Source organism: Schistocerca nitens, chromosome 12 (assembly GCF_023898315.1).
Source record: "Schistocerca nitens isolate TAMUIC-IGC-003100 chromosome 12, iqSchNite1.1, whole genome shotgun sequence".
NCBI lineage: Eukaryota > Metazoa > Arthropoda > Insecta > Orthoptera > Acrididae > Schistocerca > Schistocerca nitens.
Window position 1 is genome coordinate 35266526 of NC_064625.1, and position 19072 is coordinate 35285597.

Genomic DNA, 19072 nt, shown 5'->3' on the forward strand with positions numbered 1-19072 from the left:
TTTTTAGGAAGAATTCCTCTAGATGGCCCATGAATGGGTTAGCATATGATGGTGCCATGTGGGTGCCCATAGCCATACCGCGGATTTGTTTGTACGTAATGCCTTCAAAGGAGAAGTAATTGTGGGTGAGGATATAGTTGGTCATGGAGACTAGGAAGGAGATTGTTGGTTTGGAATTCATAGGGCATCTGGAAAGGTAGTGTTCGATAGCAGTAAGGCCATGGGCATTAGGAATGTTAGTGTACAGGGAGGTGGCATGAATAGTGATGAGTAGGGTACCTGTGATAAAGGGAGAGGAACTGTGGAGAGTCGGTTGAGGAAATGGTTGGTATCTTTTATATAGGAGGTTAGGTTCCAGGTAATAGGTTGAAGGTGTTGGTCTACGAGAGCAGAGAGTCTCTCAGTGGGGGCACAGTAACTGGCCACAATGGGGCGTCCTGGGTGGTTGGGTTTATGCACTTTAGGAAGCATGTAGGTGGGAGTGCAGGGAGTGGTAGGGTTAAGTAGAGAGATGGACTCTGGGGAGAGGTTCTGGGATGGGCCCAAGGATTTGAGTAGTGACTGGAGATCCTGCTGGAATGGGATCACTGTGCCAAATACTGATACCCTCATCTCAATGACTGCTTCACCGCCTGTGCCATATGGATCCTTCCCACCAACACCAGCTTTTCTGAATTGCACAGGTGGGAACTTTCCCTGCAATAAATCCTACGTTCCCGTAACCCTCCTGGCCACAACCTTCGTTAGTCACTGTCCTCACCCATCCAGCCCCCTCCCTGTTCCCATTCCAGCACTACACAGCCGTCATTTCACTGCCACATCCAGTCTTTTAATTTCTTTTATTTTTGTTTCTCTCCTTTCCGTTACCTACCCCCTCCCCCCTCCCCAGCTTTTCTCCTGCCCTCCGTCTAAACAGCAACACTTCACTGTCCGCCACTCCCACCATACTATCCCTCCCCCTCCCCGCCCCAGCCTCCTCCTTACCCCCACCCAGTCACCACTCCCATCATGCACTGGTACTGCCGCTTGCAGTGTAGTTTCAGCTCTCTCAGACTGCAGATGTGTGTGCAAGTTGCACTTGTGTGAGTGAGTGTGTGTGTGCGTGTGTGTGTATGTGTGTCTACTGCTGACAATGACATTAATGGCCGAAAGCTATGACTGTGTGAATCTTTTTATTGTGCCTATCGCGGTTCAGCATCTCCGCTATATGGTGAGTAGCAACTTTCCTTCTCTCATACTGTTATAAGTCAATAAACAATTTGTTCAGGGAGAAAGCCATTGTAGAGATAATGTTCATGTCCGTTGGTACTAGTGCGTCCACTACATTTTAAGCGGAGTTACACAGCATTGTAATGTGGCCTTTCTTTCGACACTTGTTGCAAACATCCCAGTGCGTAGGGCATGCAGCACACTCATGTCGGATGAAGCAGTACAAGCAAGACAGATGGGGGCATGCAGCTGTAGTTGTGACATGGCCTGTTGCTGTGGCTGTAACCAACGCTGCCCTATGTGATGCTGAGTCAAAGGTTGTACTGCTGCAGCAGCTTTCCTATCATCCTGAAAACTCAGTGTGCCTAAGAGGCGTTGACTGAGCAACTTCCAATACCTCCCCCCATGTAACAATCTCATTGCCCGCAGCCCGTGACACTTCAAAGAACTGTGTAATATTGAGCACATCTGCAAGTGTTGGATTCTCATACTTAAGTGTTTTTTCAGGGACTTCCCTATTGGGGCCAGATGAATAATAACATCACACATTAGCTATGTGATCAGCATTGGATTTGTAATGGGTACTAGTGACAAATTTACAGCTACTCCTCAATCCGTCTAATGCTGCAGCCTAGGTGTTTCGTTTTTTTTTTTTTTAGTGCGCAGAAAAACTAGGGTCATATGCATCCATGTCAGAACCATAGAACACAAAGACAAAAAAAAGGAGTGTGCCAGCACACCATTAGTCATAGAGGTTACAAGAGTATCGACAGAGGCCAACGACAAGACTCACTGGAAACACGCCGCCAACGCCCTCTCAGCTGCCAGTACTTAGGATCGCTGCCGCAGACTGGATGGCCAGTTTAGCCAGTTAGTTTGAGTGTGCTAAGTCAGTTAGTTTGAGTCTGTATGCCGTGAGAGTTCCAGTGTGTCACCGAGATGGAGCCGCAGACTTAGCCTCTAATACAAAGACAGGCAGCACATAGCAACCCTATAGTGATCATAATGGACTTCTACTTCAACAGCATTGAGGCTACATGGACTTTACAGAAGAGGGCTTGTACCACAGCACACAGAAACTTAAGTTAAGTAGCTCTTTGTCTATGAATAAAGAACCCAGTTATTAATTGCACACAGTTCGTGTTACAGAACCGGGATAACTGACCTCCTCTCCTTGCTTCCCATTGTACAGCTATACAGAGACAACAAGACGAGATACAAGCAGCTACAGAGAATACAACAAAAAAAGCTACACATTAAGTCCAGTTGACGGAAGGGAAGACAGCTAAACCAGGGGCTTGAAGAAAGGTCCACAAAATATGCCATAGAGACAACAGAGGTCCTGAACTAAAGATTAAATGTCCTGCACCATATTGCTTTGATGGATAGAAAGTAAAATGTGGTCGACAGACTGCATGTCATTCACTAAAATGGCTGATAACTCAGATGGCAAACATAAATGAGATCGTAAGTAGTATAAAGGGCATTTCATCAGAAAATAGCAAACCGTCCAAGGTTGAGGGCAATGAGCAAAAGATGGTGGGGGATCATCACTTAACAAATGGCGACAGCTAAAAAAAGACAGTGCCCAATACACTATCTAGCTAAAATGATCTCGGGGTGAGAGGACCAAGAAGAGGTCGTTGAAGCTGTTGGGAGAGGTTTAATTGTTTAATTCCACGGAGCTTGTTCCCATGAAGGAAGGACCAGTGGTGTTGCCAAAGTGACAGCTCCTGCTGACAGACAGCAACACAGAGATCATCGGAGGATGGAAGAACTAGCAGGCCGAGGTACAAAGACTGCAGCCTTGGCAGCAGTGTAGGCAACCCAGTTACCTGTCAGACAGACGTGAACAGGGACCCACATAAACATCACAGTAGCTCCATCAAGAGTGAGTAAGTGACGCATTCCTGGTTCTGTTACACTAAGGGATGGAGAGTGTACAGTGCACAGAGGCTCTGAAGGGCACTGAGAGAGTCAGAGCAGATGACAATTGAAAAGCCTATCTCCAGATGTACTGCATGGCCTAATACAGGGCAAAGAACTTTGCTGGAAATACTGAGCAGTGGTCCAGAAGCAGATACTCAAAAATGTTGGTGCAATGAAGAAGGCACACCCAACGCCATTGTCAGTCCGAGAACCATCATCAGTGCTATCGTGAAGTTCCATGCGTAGATCGAGAAACTTAAGGCGATAGAGCGAGGCTTGAGTAGCATCCTTAGGAACAAATGAAGACAAGGGAAACATCAGCTGCCACACCAAGCCAAGGTAGTAAAGAGTTCACACCAATTGGGAAAGTGGCAGGTAGCGTGAAGTTAAACTGCTGGAGCAATGCTGAAGGAGAACTCCAGGAGGTAACAGAGAATGGGGCGTGCCCTACACTGGTGATCAAAGGAATCATTGAAGGCGGAGGCATAGCACGGGTGGCCAGGCACGGCAGACAAACGGCAAGTGTATCTGCTGAGGAGAAAATCACAGCAGTCGTTCGATGGCTTCTGGATACACACACTCAGCCAGGCTAGTGTAAAAGGCACCAGTGGCTAAACGGATGCCACGATGGTGGATAGTATTGAGACAGCATAAGAGGGACGGACACGAAGACGCATAAACGAAACACACAGTCTAGTTTCGAACAGACAAGGGAACAGTACAAACAGAGGAGGGTGGTCCGATCCACTCCGCAGGAAGTGCCACTGAGGACATGTAGGAGATTGAGGGTATAGCAGGTGGCCAGGTAAGACATGTGGGAGGACCAAGAAAGTTTTGTCTCAAGCATGAGCCCCATGAATTTCGTAGTTTCAATGAATGGAAGAGCAACAGGCCCAAGATGTAAAAATGGTGGAACAAAGCAAATGTGCCGGCAGAAATTAATACAAACGATTTTGTCAGAGGAAAAGCAAAAATCACTGTCGGTACTCCATGACTGAAGACGACTGAGACAACACTGAAGACATTGCTCAAGAAGACAAATCTGTGGAGAACACAGTTAACTGTGATAGCACATAGGACATCGCTCAGGAAAGGACCCTGAGGCACACCATTTCCCTCGATAAATGTGTCTGTCAAGGCAGAACCCAAACCTACCTTAAAAACTCCGTCTATTAAAAATTCCTGGAGGGATTGGGGCATCCAGCTACAGAAGCTCCATACATTGAGAGTACAGAAGATATCAGTCTCCAGCAGGTACCATAGGCTTTTTCCAAATCGAAAAACATGGCCACAGTTTGGTAGGTCCGCAGAAAAACATTTATGAAATGAGTTCACAAAGTGATGAGACAGTCAAATGCTGAGCGGCGTAATCGAAATCCACACTGCAGAGTGATTAGTAAATTGTGAGGTTCGGGCCGAGACACCATCCAGCTGGGCATGAACCATACGTTCCATCACCTTGCAAACACAGCAGGTGAGAGAAATGGGGCGATAACTAGAAGGAAGGTGTTGGTCTTACCTGGCTTGGGTAGGGGTATGACAGTGGCTTCACAATAGCAGCTGGGAAACAGGCCTTCAGCTCAGATGCGATTTTACTTATGAAGGAGAAAGAGCTTGGCCACAGGAGAGAGGTGCTACAAAATCTGAATGTGAACGTCGTCTGGCCCTGGGGCGGAGGGCCGGAATGAAGTGAGAGCATGATTTAGCTCCCTCATAGTAAGGTGGGGTTGTGGCACTCACAATTCTGGGAAGAGCATAGTGTCGCCTGAACCTCCTCTACTTGTTTCCTATGGAGGAAGGAAGGATGATAGTAGGTGGAGCTCGAAATCTCCACAAAATAGCAACCCAAGGTGTTGGAGATAGCAATAGGGTCCACTATGACAGCATCCACTGCACCCGGCTAGAAATTGGATGATTGACCTCGGCCTCAGAGATCTGTTTGAAGTCAGCTCACACGACAGACGAGTGAGCAGAACTGTTGAAAGAAGTAGTAAGCAAAATCCAGCTAGCTTCTCTGCCATCCTGAAGAACGTGACGATACTGTGCACCCAACTGTTTATAACGAATGCAGTTTGCCATTGTGGGATGACAGTTAAAAACATGGAGAGCATGTCTTCGAGAGAAAATTTCGTCACAAACACCTCAGTCTACCAATGGACCAGGACATGGCATGGTAAAGAGGAAGTGTGATGAACGGAATGTTCCGTGGTGGTAAGGGTAACATTTGTAAGATATTCTACCTGGTCATCACAAATGGGGAAAAGCTGTTCATCAAAGGACACCAGAGAGGAGTAAACCCTGCAGTCAGCCTTAGAAAGCTGCCATTTGGTGTGAACATAGGTTGTGTAGGAGTCGGCAAATGAATAGCACACGGGGACTGGGCGCTCGAATGTGTGTCAGAGAGAACAGACCGCTCGAGACAGTGGGAAATCTGGGCAGTGCAGAAGGAGAGGTCCACACGGGAATGGTTTGTGTGGAGTCTGAAAGGAATGTGCATGCTCCCATGTTAAGGCAGATGAGGTTAAGGTGATTGAGAAGGTCAACCGAAAGGGCACCTCTCTGACAGGTTCTGTGAGAGCCCCAAAGGGGACAGTATGCATTAAAGTTACTGAGCAGCAGAAAGGGGTGAGGGAGTTGTCCAATAAGCTGCAGGAGGTCTGCCCTGGTGACACCAAATGATGGAGGGATGTAAACGGTACAAGGGGAAGATGTCAAGTGAGGAAAGAAAATGTAGGCTGCAACAGCCTGAAGCTGGGTAGTCAGGTAGATGGTTTGATTATGAAGGTCATCTTGGATGAGCAGAAGGTCAAAGCGGACTAGAAAGAAATGCAAGAATTTTGGTTCCTGGAGGCAGACAACAAGTGGACGCTGTGATTCCATGAGTGGCCGTAAGTCCTCTTCATTGGATCTAAGCCATGAATGCTCCATTGGATGGGAGTCATGATGAGGAAAGGGGAGGAGAGAAAAAAATGAAGGGATGTCACCTCAGTGGTTGCCGAGTGCCAGCCTCCAAAGACTCACTGCTACAGGACACAGAGGCTGGAGGACCCTGCTCCATGAAACCTACAGAGGCGTTGGCATTCTCCCTCTGTCGGTCTGCAGAGTCCAGAGCAGAAAAACGGTTCGCGTTGCGCACTGGCGACACAGAGGTCAGCTGGGTGAGCGTATGATGTGGCGACACCATCGAAGAGGATCTCCGAATCTGTGAAGGAGAAGACCATCTGCCTTTGTCTGATTTCCTGGAACCTTTCTGGTTGACAGAGGAAGACTCGGATGTTTGTTGGCTGGAGGGACGTAAGAAGTCTTCGTGTGGGAGTTCCTTCTGTCCCTTCTGGCCTGCCAGCTGTGTAGCAGGTGACTGCACCCTGGGAGGTGAAAGTTTGGTGACTTGTTGCACTGCTGGTGGAAGTGATGGGGATGCTACCGTGACACTGGGCGATCAACCGCAGTGCTGAATCTGAGATCTCATATCTGCCTGGCCATGTCCTTCATGGAGTGAGATGAAGCAAGAACAGTACTTTAAGTGCCAGACAGTAGAATGCAGGGTTTCTGACTAGCCAACTTTATCCTTCACCCAGATCTCCTGGACAGCCTGCTCACTGAGATACATGAGACAATCTCAGGAGGAGGATGTATGGTCGCCATTGCAATTGAACAGTGGGGAGAAGAAGGTGGGCAATCGCCTTCTTGGGGGGATCCCTACCACAGGCTACACATTTGGCCGGACATTCAAGTGTGATTGTAACGCTGACACTGGTAGCAGCTATGGTCGGGCTGTGATAATTTCATAGCCTGCTTTGATCTTTGACGGAAGCACCACTCTATCAAAAGTGAGAAAAAGACAGTGTATGGGCATTAAGGATGCATTTACCTTTCTCATCACCCAATGGACTGGAATGACACCCCAATGCGAGAGGTACGTTTGAATTTCTGCCTCAGTCAGACTATTGAGCAGCCTAGTGTAAATAACGCCATGTGAAGAATTCAGCAGTTGATGAGCCTCGACACAAACAGGATAGCCATGGAGGAATGAAGTTGAAGCAGTTGTTGTGCTTGAGTATCAGTAGTTTCCAAAAGCAAAGTGCCATTGCATAAAGAAGAGCAGGATTTCACAGGGCCAGCAACTGCATCAACACCATTCTGAATAATAAATGGATTTGCCATAGCAAGGGACTGACCATCTTCAGTACATGAAACCACGGCTGGGAGTGTCTTTGAATTGTGAGCTTCACTCCATTTACATTTGGTAGACGTTGACTGTGAAGAAGATGATGGGCTCATCACGAGAAAATCCCTCACGACTGCCAGCGTCTCTGATGGTGCACTCTTTTGAACTCGCCTTAGGTGATAGTTCACACCTCCCTAATACCTAACAGAGGGACCAATCAGCAATGTGGGAGGGTAGCAGCTTGGGCAATCACCTCTCTCATGTCCTAGCCTGTACTAGGGGTACATGCAAACCCTACTTCCCTACTTGTCAACCCGGGTTGGGAATTACACATTACCCAGTCACCTGTTATGCATCAGACACATGGGCCGGCCTTCAGGAGCACAAAGGAAGGAAGGAGGAGGAGGAAGAAGAAGAAGAAGAAGAAGAAGAAGAAAATGAGGAACCTCAAATGCTGAAGCAGAGGAAGGATAGGAGAAGGGGAACAAAGAAAGGAAAAAAACTAAAAACAGTGGAGCGACTGTTCTGATGTCGGCAACTGAAAATGCAGAACACATTCCCAAACACATCCCAGACATGTTATCCAAGGGAGGGGAAAAAGAACTGCAAGAGGATAGACACACAAAAGGGAAAAGATGCTGCAAAGACTGGGGACCCATGGTTGCCAACCATGAACCTGCCGAAGAGTGGCAAGCCCCCTGGGAGCTGCAGCATTAGCTTTGTAAGATTGGTTTGGGCATTTCTGACAATGGTAAAATTCTACACATGTTGCAATGAAATGCATTCCGTCACAGTAATAGGTTGGGAGAAGCTTGAACATTTCATCACATGACAAGGCACAAGTTGGTCCAAGAACTGACATGTGTGGCGAAAGCAAGGAAAGAAAGAAATACAGGTTTGCATCGCCTGTGCAAAAAATCCTGGAAATGTTGGCATAACAGTGTCTCTTAAGAGTCCCAATCTTTAGCCAATTCATTATATGCTGGGAAGGGAGACTGTTACACCAATCGGGAGAGTAACCTAGCATGAGCACACATATGCCACTTGATAGAGGGCCGTGGTGAGAACCTGCTGATCTTCCACAAAAGCTTGCTGCTGGGCAATGATACATTGGAGTGTATCTTCCATCGATATGTCGGTTGGGTGACTTTGCACTGGCACTAATATGCAGAGGAAACTTAACCCTCACTCGTCACCAAGTTTGTTATGGCAAGAATGAACACTATTTATGGAACATAGTACTTTATAGAGCAACACGCACGAGACAATGAAGTGCAGGTTGTTCATAGCACTGAACGCATTGACTGGGCAACAACAATTCAGGTTACAAAATAGGCCAAGCACTCATATTCAATCCCTGTTTCTTTGGCAGCTCACTAGAGAACACCAGGAGGCTTTTGTAAGCAGGCCTGTGAACTGCTCGGACAAGCAACCACTGAAATCGCCCATGTCAAAAGTGAAGATACATCACAGCTAATCCCCAGTCCTTCAGAATTTTCTAGAATTTCATCACGATAAAAAAAGAGGGCAAGAAAAAAATGAATGTGTACATCCTCACATGCAGAAGTAAAGGAGAAAACACATAAAGAAGAAAAAAAATCACTATAGACCGTGGTTTAGAAGTGACACATGGGGATACTGGAAAGGATACAGTAGATTTTTGTATTACAGCATCTACACACCACATGCAACAATCGAATTTACCAAACACATCAATATAAAAGAAATATACGGTGTGCAAAATACGTTATATTCTAAATTTGGAATGCATTTTGAATACAAAATAGTACACTAGAATGATCTAAACTAATCTGACATTACTTTTGGATCCCAAGTTTCCCACATTCATAAAACAATATAAGAAATAAAGACACTATCATACAATATTTCTTCAATGCGGAATGACTGCGTAACTTATATTTTATGTAAGAGTAGATTTCTTACCCAATACGGTATTCCTTGTCAGCCCACAACTCCAAATCTTGCGATACATTTTTCCAACGAGGGCACACTTTCTGCACCACATATACTAGCTCACTAAAAGACATGTGAGAGAAGATCTTTATCAGTACCTCATCAGGCAAGTCGTCAATGCTCACACGCCAGGTGCCCACGTTGGCCACTGTGCTACCAGACAAGTCAGAAAACGCAATTTCTGACTGCTGTGGGTGCAAACTAACTGCACTCACACCTGACTCACAATGCACACTGTTGGCACTGCCTGCAGCAGAAGTGACTGTGGACTGAGGAGCTCCAGATGGTGCACTGCTCCAACACGCTGCGATGTCTTCACCAGCCGTGTGGCATTCTCCACTGTGCACAGATTCTGCAGCCATTTCAATGACAAATCTGTCTTCAGACCTCTTTGTGTCGGAAGGTGCCGGGGAAGGGGTTGTCATATGGAATCGATCAGATATACTTCCGGGCACTGAAAGAAACACAGAAGAAAATTAATGTCCAAACCCGTATTATTATAAACATAGCAATTATATAACAACTGATGTAGACACTTGCACACACAATGTAATACTACTGTAACAAAAAGTGATGTCATTATAGCCTGTTGGAAACTGAAGAACAAGCAATGCCAGTGGAGGTGAAAAAAGTGTCCTTTTTTGAAAGACAACTACAACTGTTGTACAGGGCAATTAATAATGATTTTACCATCTAGTAGTGTAGTGTGGCTTGCAGTGATTTATATATATTCTGTTTGTGTTCCTTTATTCCCTTAATTACACTGAGGTGACAAGTCACGGGCTACCTCTTAATATCATGTTGGACCTTCTTTTGCCATCTTAGTTCAGCAACTCACCCGAAGTCTCCTGCTAAAATACTGAGTCGTGCTGCTTCTATAGCTGTCCGTAGTTACGAAAGCGTTGCTGGCGCAGGATTTTGTTCGCGAACTGACCTACATAAATGTTCAATAGGATTCGTGTCAGGGATGTGTGTGGCCAAATCATTCACTCAAACTGTCCACAACGTTCTTCAAACCAATCGTGAACAGTTGTGGCTCGGCCCATTGTCATCCATAAAAACTCCATCGTTGTTTGGGAGCATGAAATTCATGAACGGCTGCAAATGGCCTCAATGTAGCCAAACATAACCATTTCTAATCCGTGATCAGTCCATTCTATATAAACACAGCCCACACCATTATGGAACCACCACAAGCTTACACAGTGCCTTGTTGGCAGCTTGGGGTCATGTCTGTGGGGTCTGCATCACACTAACCCTACTAACACCTCGTACCAATTGAAATCGGGACTCATCTAACCAGGCCACGGTTTTCCTGTCATGTAGTGTCCAGCTGATATGGTCACAAGCCCAGGAGAGCTGCTGCAGGTGATATGCTGTTAGCAAAGGCACTTTTAAGGCGTTTGCTGCCATTCCCAATTGACAACCAATTTCACCACGTACATTCATCGTACGTCCCGTACCGAGTTCTGTGGTTATTTCACGCTTTGCTGCTTGTCTGTTAGCACTGACAGCTCTAAGCTAACACCACTGCTCTCGGTTGTTAAGTGAAGGCCGTCAGCCACTGTGTTGTCCGAGGTGAGGGGTATTGCCTGAAATTTGATACTCTTGGAACATGCTTGACACTGGTGACTCTCAGAACATTTAATTCCCTAATGATTTCCAAAATGGAATGTCCTGTGCATCTAGCTTCAACCTCCATTCTGCATTCAAATCCGTTAATTCCCATTGTGTGGCCATAATTGCACTGGAAACATTTTCACATGAACCACCTGAGTACAAAAGCTCTGTCAATGCACTGCCCTTTTATATCTTGTGCCATCTGTGAAAGTGCATATTGCTGTCCCATGAATTTTGTCACCTTAGTGTATATGAGTTACTAATTTCCATATTCCGTGTATATGCCAATCAAAATTACTTTGCAATTAACAGATTGCAGTGGTGGTCAGAGGAGGGACGGTGTTGCTGGCATGGAGTGTCAACTAGCAGAAAAATGCCTCTACTTAAAAGACTGACATTCTTCAGCACCTTTAAAAATATTCCCAAAAATTTTGGCATGCGAACATATTCACACCATTTTCAACGTGTTTCTCATCTCTCACTCCCACAAGCTTCTCTAACAGTTACTTGCTCACATCCTCCAGTCCATCACTACATCACTCAATACCCATCCACTCTCATTTGTCTATTCTCACGCCGAACGCATTGTCATTATCTGTCTGTGTCTCTCTGTCACAGTCTCCTCTCACTGTCAATGTCACTGTCTCCCTCTTGCTCTTTCTTACTGCTAATATTTCATTTCTTCCTTCCCACTATTGCTGCCTCCTCTCACTGTCACTATTTCTCTCTTCATCACTGTCACTGTAATAGACTGGCTCTTACCCACTTCCACTTTCTCCTCCTCCATTCCTCTCCCAGTGGCATTGTCTCCTACACTTTTTTCCTGGCACTGTTCTGTCACTGTCTACTATGTTAAACTGTCACTGTATCCCCTCTTTCTCTCATGCTGCCATCATATCCTTCACTCTTTCTATACCACAACCACTTTTACTACCTTGCAGTATTTATTACTTTTCTTTTCCACTGAAACTGTATTCTTCTCTCTCAGTAAAAAAATGTTTGAACTGTCCCCACACCTCTTTGACATCTTTTTTTTTTTTTTTTTTAAGGTGCTGAGGAAGGTACAATGAGGCAGCTGATACCTCAATTTTCAATCAGGGTCTTTTAAACAGGAGCAAAGCAACTATTTTTGTGCCCCTGACAGGAGCATTTTTCTGTTTGTTCCTTCACATGTAAATGACACCATCGGCCAGCAAAATTTTGTTAGTTTACTTGTGTGAAATTGAAATGCATAAAAACTAATTTTATACTTCAGACTAGATTTTACATGCACAAAAATTTTGCATGTGATTCAGTGCTACAACATGGGGTCCCAGAATCCTTCCAATGATAACAGGTACATTTTACAGCATGAGTTTTTCTCACACGGTATTCTTTTCATTACACATGTGACGTCCAAAAGTTAAAGTTACCATTGCTCCTGCAATTTAACAGTTATCACATACTTTTTTCGTTATAAATTATTATAGCAGTTAATACAGTCAGGATAACAAACAACAACAAGTGAAAACTTTTAATTTTGCCATGTAAAATATATTAGTTTACATCTGTTACCTCTGTAACAAAAGACATGGAAGAAAAGTCTTCCTAATTTGGGAAAATCCCCTGAAGTTTTGTTACCAGTGTGAAATATAATATTTCATTATGATTGCATGGTAATGAGACTTTATATTTCTATTACCTGTTACACATTATTGTGGGTAATAGTGCATGTTAGGCATGTGACTGTCAGGAACACTATGTGATCAAACGTATCTGGACACCTGCAAAAACATATGTGTTTCATATTGAGTGCATTGTGCTGCCGCCTACTGCCAAGTACTCCATATCAGCGACCTCAGTAGTCATTAGACATCATGAGAGAGCAGAATGGGGGCTCCGCGGAACTCAACGGACTTCAAACATGATAAGGTGATTGGGTGCCACTTAAGTCATATGTCTATATGCGAGATTTCCCCACTCCTAAACATAACTAGGTCCACGTAGAGCACAAAGGCATACAGGCCGACCTCATCTGTTAACTGACAGAGACCACCAACAGTTGAAGAGGTTCATAATGTGTAATAGGCAGACATCTATCCAGACCATCACACAGGGATTCCAAACTGCATCAGGATCCACTGCAAGTACTATGACAGTTACAAGGGAGGGGAGAAAACTTGGATTTCATGGTCGAGCAGCTGCTCATAAGCCACACATCACGGTGTGTGTAGTGCCAGCAGTAAAATTTGGAGGTGGTGGTGTTGTTATGGTGTGGTCGTGTTTTTAATTGAAGGGGGCTTGCACCCCTTGTTGTTTTGCATGGCACTATCACAGCACAGGCCTACATTGATGTTTTAAGCACCTTCTTGCTTGCCACTGTTGAAGAGCAATTTGGGGATGGCGATTTCATCTTTCAACACAATCATGCACCTGTTCACAATGCACGCCCTGTGGCAGATTGGTTAATGACAATAACATCCCTGTAATGGACTGGCCTGCACAGAGTTCTGACCTGAATCCTATAGAACACCTTTGGGAACACTGACTTAGTGCCAGGCCTCACCGACTGACATTGATACCTCTCCTCAGTGCAGCACTCCATGAAGAATGGGTTGCCATTCCCCAAGAAACCTTCCAGCACATGACTGAGCGTATGCCTGCGTGAGTGGAAGCTGCCATCAAGGCTAAGGGTGGGCCAACACCATATTGAATTTCAGCATTACCGATGGAGGGCATCACGAACTTTTAAGTCATTTTCAGCCAGGTGTCTGGATACTTTTGATCGCATAGTGTACGTGCAATCAAACAATGGAAAATCCAGGATGGAATGTAACAATAGCGACTCAGCATCTCCGCCATACGGTGAGTAGCAGTATTATTAGTGTGTGTGACACTTTGTCTATAAGAAATTTCATAGCCAAAGAGCTTAAAAATAGTTTAAATATAGGCCTACCCTCAAAACAATATAAAACAAAGCAATATTTAAAAAAAAAAACAGTAAAGGCTTATTTATTCTATGAATTTATTAAGAAACTACACTTCATGAAAAGACATTGGACCGAGGCTCTAATTACTCTGTAAGATTACCTTCATAAAAAGACACAACAGCATACTTAAGGCTACAGTTATAAACAGACATTAAATATCAAACAAGACAACAGTATACTTAAACCAACTACTACACACATATTATACCCAAAAACCCCAAGAACAAACATCAGTTCAGTCCTCCTATCAAGTGTTGGGTCAGGTAAAACAGACACTTATGTCAATATCATCAGATAGAACATATTCATCCTTGTCATTTGGTCACACAAAGGTGACTTTGTTAGTTTTTACAAAATTAGTCTCATCAGTTTCATCATCTACATTTGACATAATGGAGATATCATGTATGCCTATATTAGATTGAGAATTGATAACTGCTTGTATCTTGAATATAGAAAGTCTCAGTCACCATATAATGGAGATGCTAAGTCACAGATGGGCACAACAAAAAGACTCACACTCTTTTTGTTGTGCCTATCTGCGACTCAGCATCTGCACTATATGGTGAGTAGCAACTTTCCTTTTCATAATATTGTTACATTCCATCCTCAATTTTCCATTGTTCGAAAGTCTCGATCACATCACAGATATTTACAATGTCATCATCATTCTCCTTGCATGATGTTTCACCAACGAGTACGTCTATTTTTGTTGGTGACAGTGTGCAGTAATGCTTTTATATTGCATGACTTCGAGAGTGCTTTTTTTGCTCTGCAAACTGCTTTTCCCAATGGTTGAGAAGAAATTTTATGAAAATATGTGTCTTGTTGCTGCTTTTTAAGTTTTTCTCACTTTCAGTGACAACATTTCCTTTCTGCAGCACTTTTGCATTGCTCTTTCTTTTCGGCAGGTGTTGCATTACTCTTCTTCCTTTTGTGATACTCTCTGCATCTCTCTTACTGCTCCACTTTAAAATGTTTTTCTTCTTCACCTGTTAACTTTTTACTCCAGTTTTGCCAGTGTACTTTCCCAGGTGTATGAGGTATGGTTTCTAGATTTGGCCAATGTTATGGAGTAAGAACAGGCTTGTCACATGCCTAACAAAATGAAATTTACAGAATGCTACACCTCACTGAACATAATTAGATGCAAACTAATTGTATAAGTAGACTCACTTGATGAATAAAAGTTCTCAATCCAGAAGGCACTGTTTCACAGCTTCAGCACAGAAAAATTAGCTTAGATTGTTTGGCATGTGACTAGAATCACATGTCGAAACAGATAGTTGGCAGCCATGTTGAATAATTTGGGCAATATTGCCATATAAGGTTCACGAATACTAGGTCCAACTACCAATGGTATCAATTTTCTAAAACACTTTTTTCTTGCACTGAGGAGAAAAAAAAATTAATGTCACATGCCTACCAGGAATTTTAGTTTTCATCTTCACTGTCACACCAGCCTTGGTACATGAATTTCTGATGATTAATTTTGTTATATTTGCAAAATACACATAATTGCTTTTCATTTCATATGCTACTTTTATTAGTTTCTTTAAACTTGAAATACACATACCTTGTCCAAAATACTGTGAAATGCTCTGAATATTTCTCTGTGCTACATCACTGTATAAACCACATTTCACCTGCACACCGGATTTTAAATGTGTCTTTTATGTGTAGAGGTAGCTTAATTTTGAACCTCTGTGTTTCGGAAATGGATAAAGATATCAGCAAAGCTTTCAAGGCTGAAGATCAGGGTCTTAGGAACAGATCATAAAAATTACACCCACTTGCTGTGCATAGCCATCTTGTAATATGTGGCTCGTTTTTATGTGCGAGGGAGGGGGGGGGGGGGGGAATTCAAAGGAACCGCTCTCGAACTAATGGTGCTTGCATAAGCCCCTTAACGCACATTGTACACCACATCAAATGCAAAAATAACCAACCGATTTGCTCCATTTACCTAAGTAGCAGGAAGTGTGTAACATTCATACTTTGAACCTGTACTGGAGGATAGTGACACTAAGGTGATCCTTCTGTTGCATATACAGATGGTCCCTAGCCCAAGGGCTATTCAAACCCCTTATCCCTACCTTTCTGTTACCAATAGAACACGAAGTATGAGCCCCAGAAGTATCCTCTTTTTTATGCAGGGCGTTTGGAGCATATTTTAATGCATTTAGTCAAAAGTAACACTCCTCAACAATGTCTGCGCACTGTGTCACTACTGATTCAAAAGGCAAGCTGCAGAAGGACTAGCCTAATCTGGCGTAACAGCCTCTGGGTGCTCCTAGTGGCATTATGGGGTAGAGAGTGGGGATTCGCCTGCTTGCTCTTCACTTTACCAACAGACTACGCATGGCCAAGATAAAAGTGTAAAGAGATAACAACGGTTGAAGTTACTGAGAACATGAAATCTTAGAAAAATAAAATCTAACAAATTAATGGGACCTCCATGGGAATAGCAGCTGGTTTTGGGCCAGGAAAGACTATCTTATTAATGTCTTAAAATGCTAAAAACTTGAAAATATCAGACACAGTGGAAAAACAGATCTTTTGATCAGAGATGCAGATGTAACTATGGAATGCACAATGTATAAAAAATTGTCTTGGCACAGTCAGACTTCACTAACTAAATTCTGACCCTCCAACCTAACTTGGACCTCTGGTACACTACAGTTCAGTTTGTCACTGCAACCTCATCCAAATGATTGTTCCTCCCTTTATATCAGCACCACCAACAGATCTACTTAGTTCTAGTAAAATGATGTAAGCTGCCATGCACACGAAGTGAACAACATAAGGTATGCAGGACTTCTGTGAAGTTTTGAATGTAAGGGAAGTGATACTGGTAGAAGTAAAGCTGTGAGGCCAGGCTGTGAATCTCTCTTGGACAGCCCAGTCAGTTAAGTGCTTGCCCACAAAATGCAGTGGTTCAAATCACAGCCAGGCACATTTTTATCAGACCCTTGCACTAAGTTTCTTCGCAGCACAAATTTGTGCATCTAAATAAAGATTACAGAAATGGGTGGGGAAAATTGTCTCCCTCTGCTAAACATACACACATTTTTCACAGCAAATATGTGCCTTCTAGGCAAGATTCACACTTCATGACAAATGTTAAATTCAAATGTTTATCCATGAACACCATCATTCCATCAAAAATTCTGAGGACAACTGTACAGTACCAGTAAAAGTTACATATTGGAGCTCCCCTCTATTTTTCCAATACGGTGTGGATGTAAACATTAGGGCCGGCCGCAGTGGCCTAGTGGTTCTAGGCGCTTCAGTCCGGAACCGCGCGACTGCTGCGGTTGCAGGTTCGAATCCTGCCTCGGGCATGGTTGTGTGTGATGTACTTAGGTTTAAGTAGTTCTAAGTTCTAGGGGACTGATGACCTCAGATGTTAAGTCCCATAGTGCTCAGAGCCATTTGAGCCATAAACATTAGGCTTCCCTACCTGCCAATTTGTTACCACACTCAGGTTTTCTGCTTTCACATTCCAACCTAACATAGGCCTCGGGCTGCAGTACAGTTCAGTGTCACCACAACCAAGATTTTAAGGGGGGCAGATACGTAACGAGCTATCCAGTAGCTACTAAGAAAACTTCCAAGTGCTATGACACATATCAGAGCAAGAAACTTGTGCTAAAAGTCAGGTAACAAAGTTATTTTGTGCTTAAATTTGTTTGAATCTTTCTTAAGGGCAAATGCAGTTGATAAAATTCTCATGATGAGAGGAAACCATGATACTTAATAAATACACCAAGTACCCAGATTATTATTGTTATTTTAACCTTCTTTGCCATGTGACAAACACATATTGAAACAAGCTGCATGTCTCTTTTAGAAGCTATTTACTAACCAAAATTGTGGAAAATTTACTGATACCAATTTTTGTATTGCAGGTATGGGTTAAAAGCAGCTGTGATTTACTACTTAGCTTTTTCACTGAAGAAGGATTTCAAATGTGGCAAGCAAAAAACTGGAAAAGCATTTCACTATGTACGCTTACACTACCTATTACACTCGCACTACAAACAAGGGGATTATATGCTACTGTAATTCCGTAAACAGCGCCCTCTCAGGCACCTCAGAAACTAACGTATGAGGAGCCACAATGTTGAATTAACAGTAACCTGTAGCCGCGGTGATGTGAAACAAGGGTTACTATCAATAACACAAAATGTCACCGAAATTCCGGGACGAAACGGTAAACAAATCACATCCGATGACATTCTGGCGAAGTTACAGGCGGTGACATTCAAATTATGATTTATTTGCAAAATTACTCTTTCACACAGAAACTCATTTGCAATGTGAACAGCTGTCTTGTTGCTTTCACTACACCCACGACGGGGCTATTGTCTTGAGAGCCATACGTACAAAATAAAATCAGAAACAGAAAGTAAACCATACTGATCGAAGAGAAGTGTTAACATGCAATGATGAAAATGTGTAATCATAATACTAGTACCTTACATCCTGTTATGCTCGCGTCACCGCTATTGTTAAACGATCGACAGATCGAAGATGCATTTTCTTGTATTCTTCCGGTGAGCCAGCTATTCTTGGATGTGCAACTTGCCGCATAGAGACATCATTCCCTCCGACACCTATTCTACGAACTCGACTGATCAAACCACATTTTTCCTGTAGTTCTAAGTGGAAAGCTGAAGAACGTAACCATACGCCATTCCCACCACGTTCATCTAGCAAGGAATAGATTGTATTTTAACACTGCGAAATAAGCGCTCGTTTTAATAACAGAGCGACTGATATCAATTTATGGGCAGCAAATATGCATATCGCTAATTGCGTACCTTCGCCAGACACTCCCACATGACATGTCGAAGAATTTAAATCGCGGAATTTAGCCAGACATCGCACAGTGACAAAACAATTGAGTACTGATAATAGAACAGCCAACATAAATTAACACAAAAGTACTGTAACATTTGTTAATTATGCAAATTTTACTTGAAATCTCGTATTTAAATACCGAGTAAATGGGTTAATATGTGTGTAGTTGACATGTATTGCAGAACGTCTTCAAGAAGACCGTAATGCAATGTGTTGTTTCAAATTTGGCTGTTGTTTGTTTGGCGACTTTGTGCATGTCATGACGCGACAGTAGATGGTTTTGGGGGCGTTCAAAAGAATTTGCACTTGCTTCTAGTTTTAATTTCTGTGCAAGGTT

At 43.5% G+C, this 19072-nt stretch overlaps 1 protein-coding gene across 4 annotated transcripts in view; it reads right to left on the bottom strand.

The window, feature by feature from the left end:
- LOC126214844 (uncharacterized) overlaps positions 1-18819 on the bottom strand; it is a 99746-nt gene extending 80927 nt beyond the window's left edge. For 3 of the 4 annotated variants that reach the window (XR_007542071.1, XM_049941474.1, XM_049941476.1), the window contains exons 1-2: positions 18696-18819; positions 9251-9734 (exon numbers count right to left, since the gene is read on the bottom strand). Coding sequence is in view for 3 of the 4 variants with exons in the window: in XM_049941474.1 (XP_049797431.1) it covers positions 9251-9734; positions 18696-18804 (593 nt within the window). In the remaining variant the exon portion in view is untranslated. Of the gene's footprint in view, positions 1-9250; positions 9735-18349; positions 18585-18695 lie in introns of all 4 variants that reach the window. The other variant, XM_049941475.1, reaches the window with a different exon arrangement.
- Positions 18820-19072: the final 253 nt, after the last annotated feature.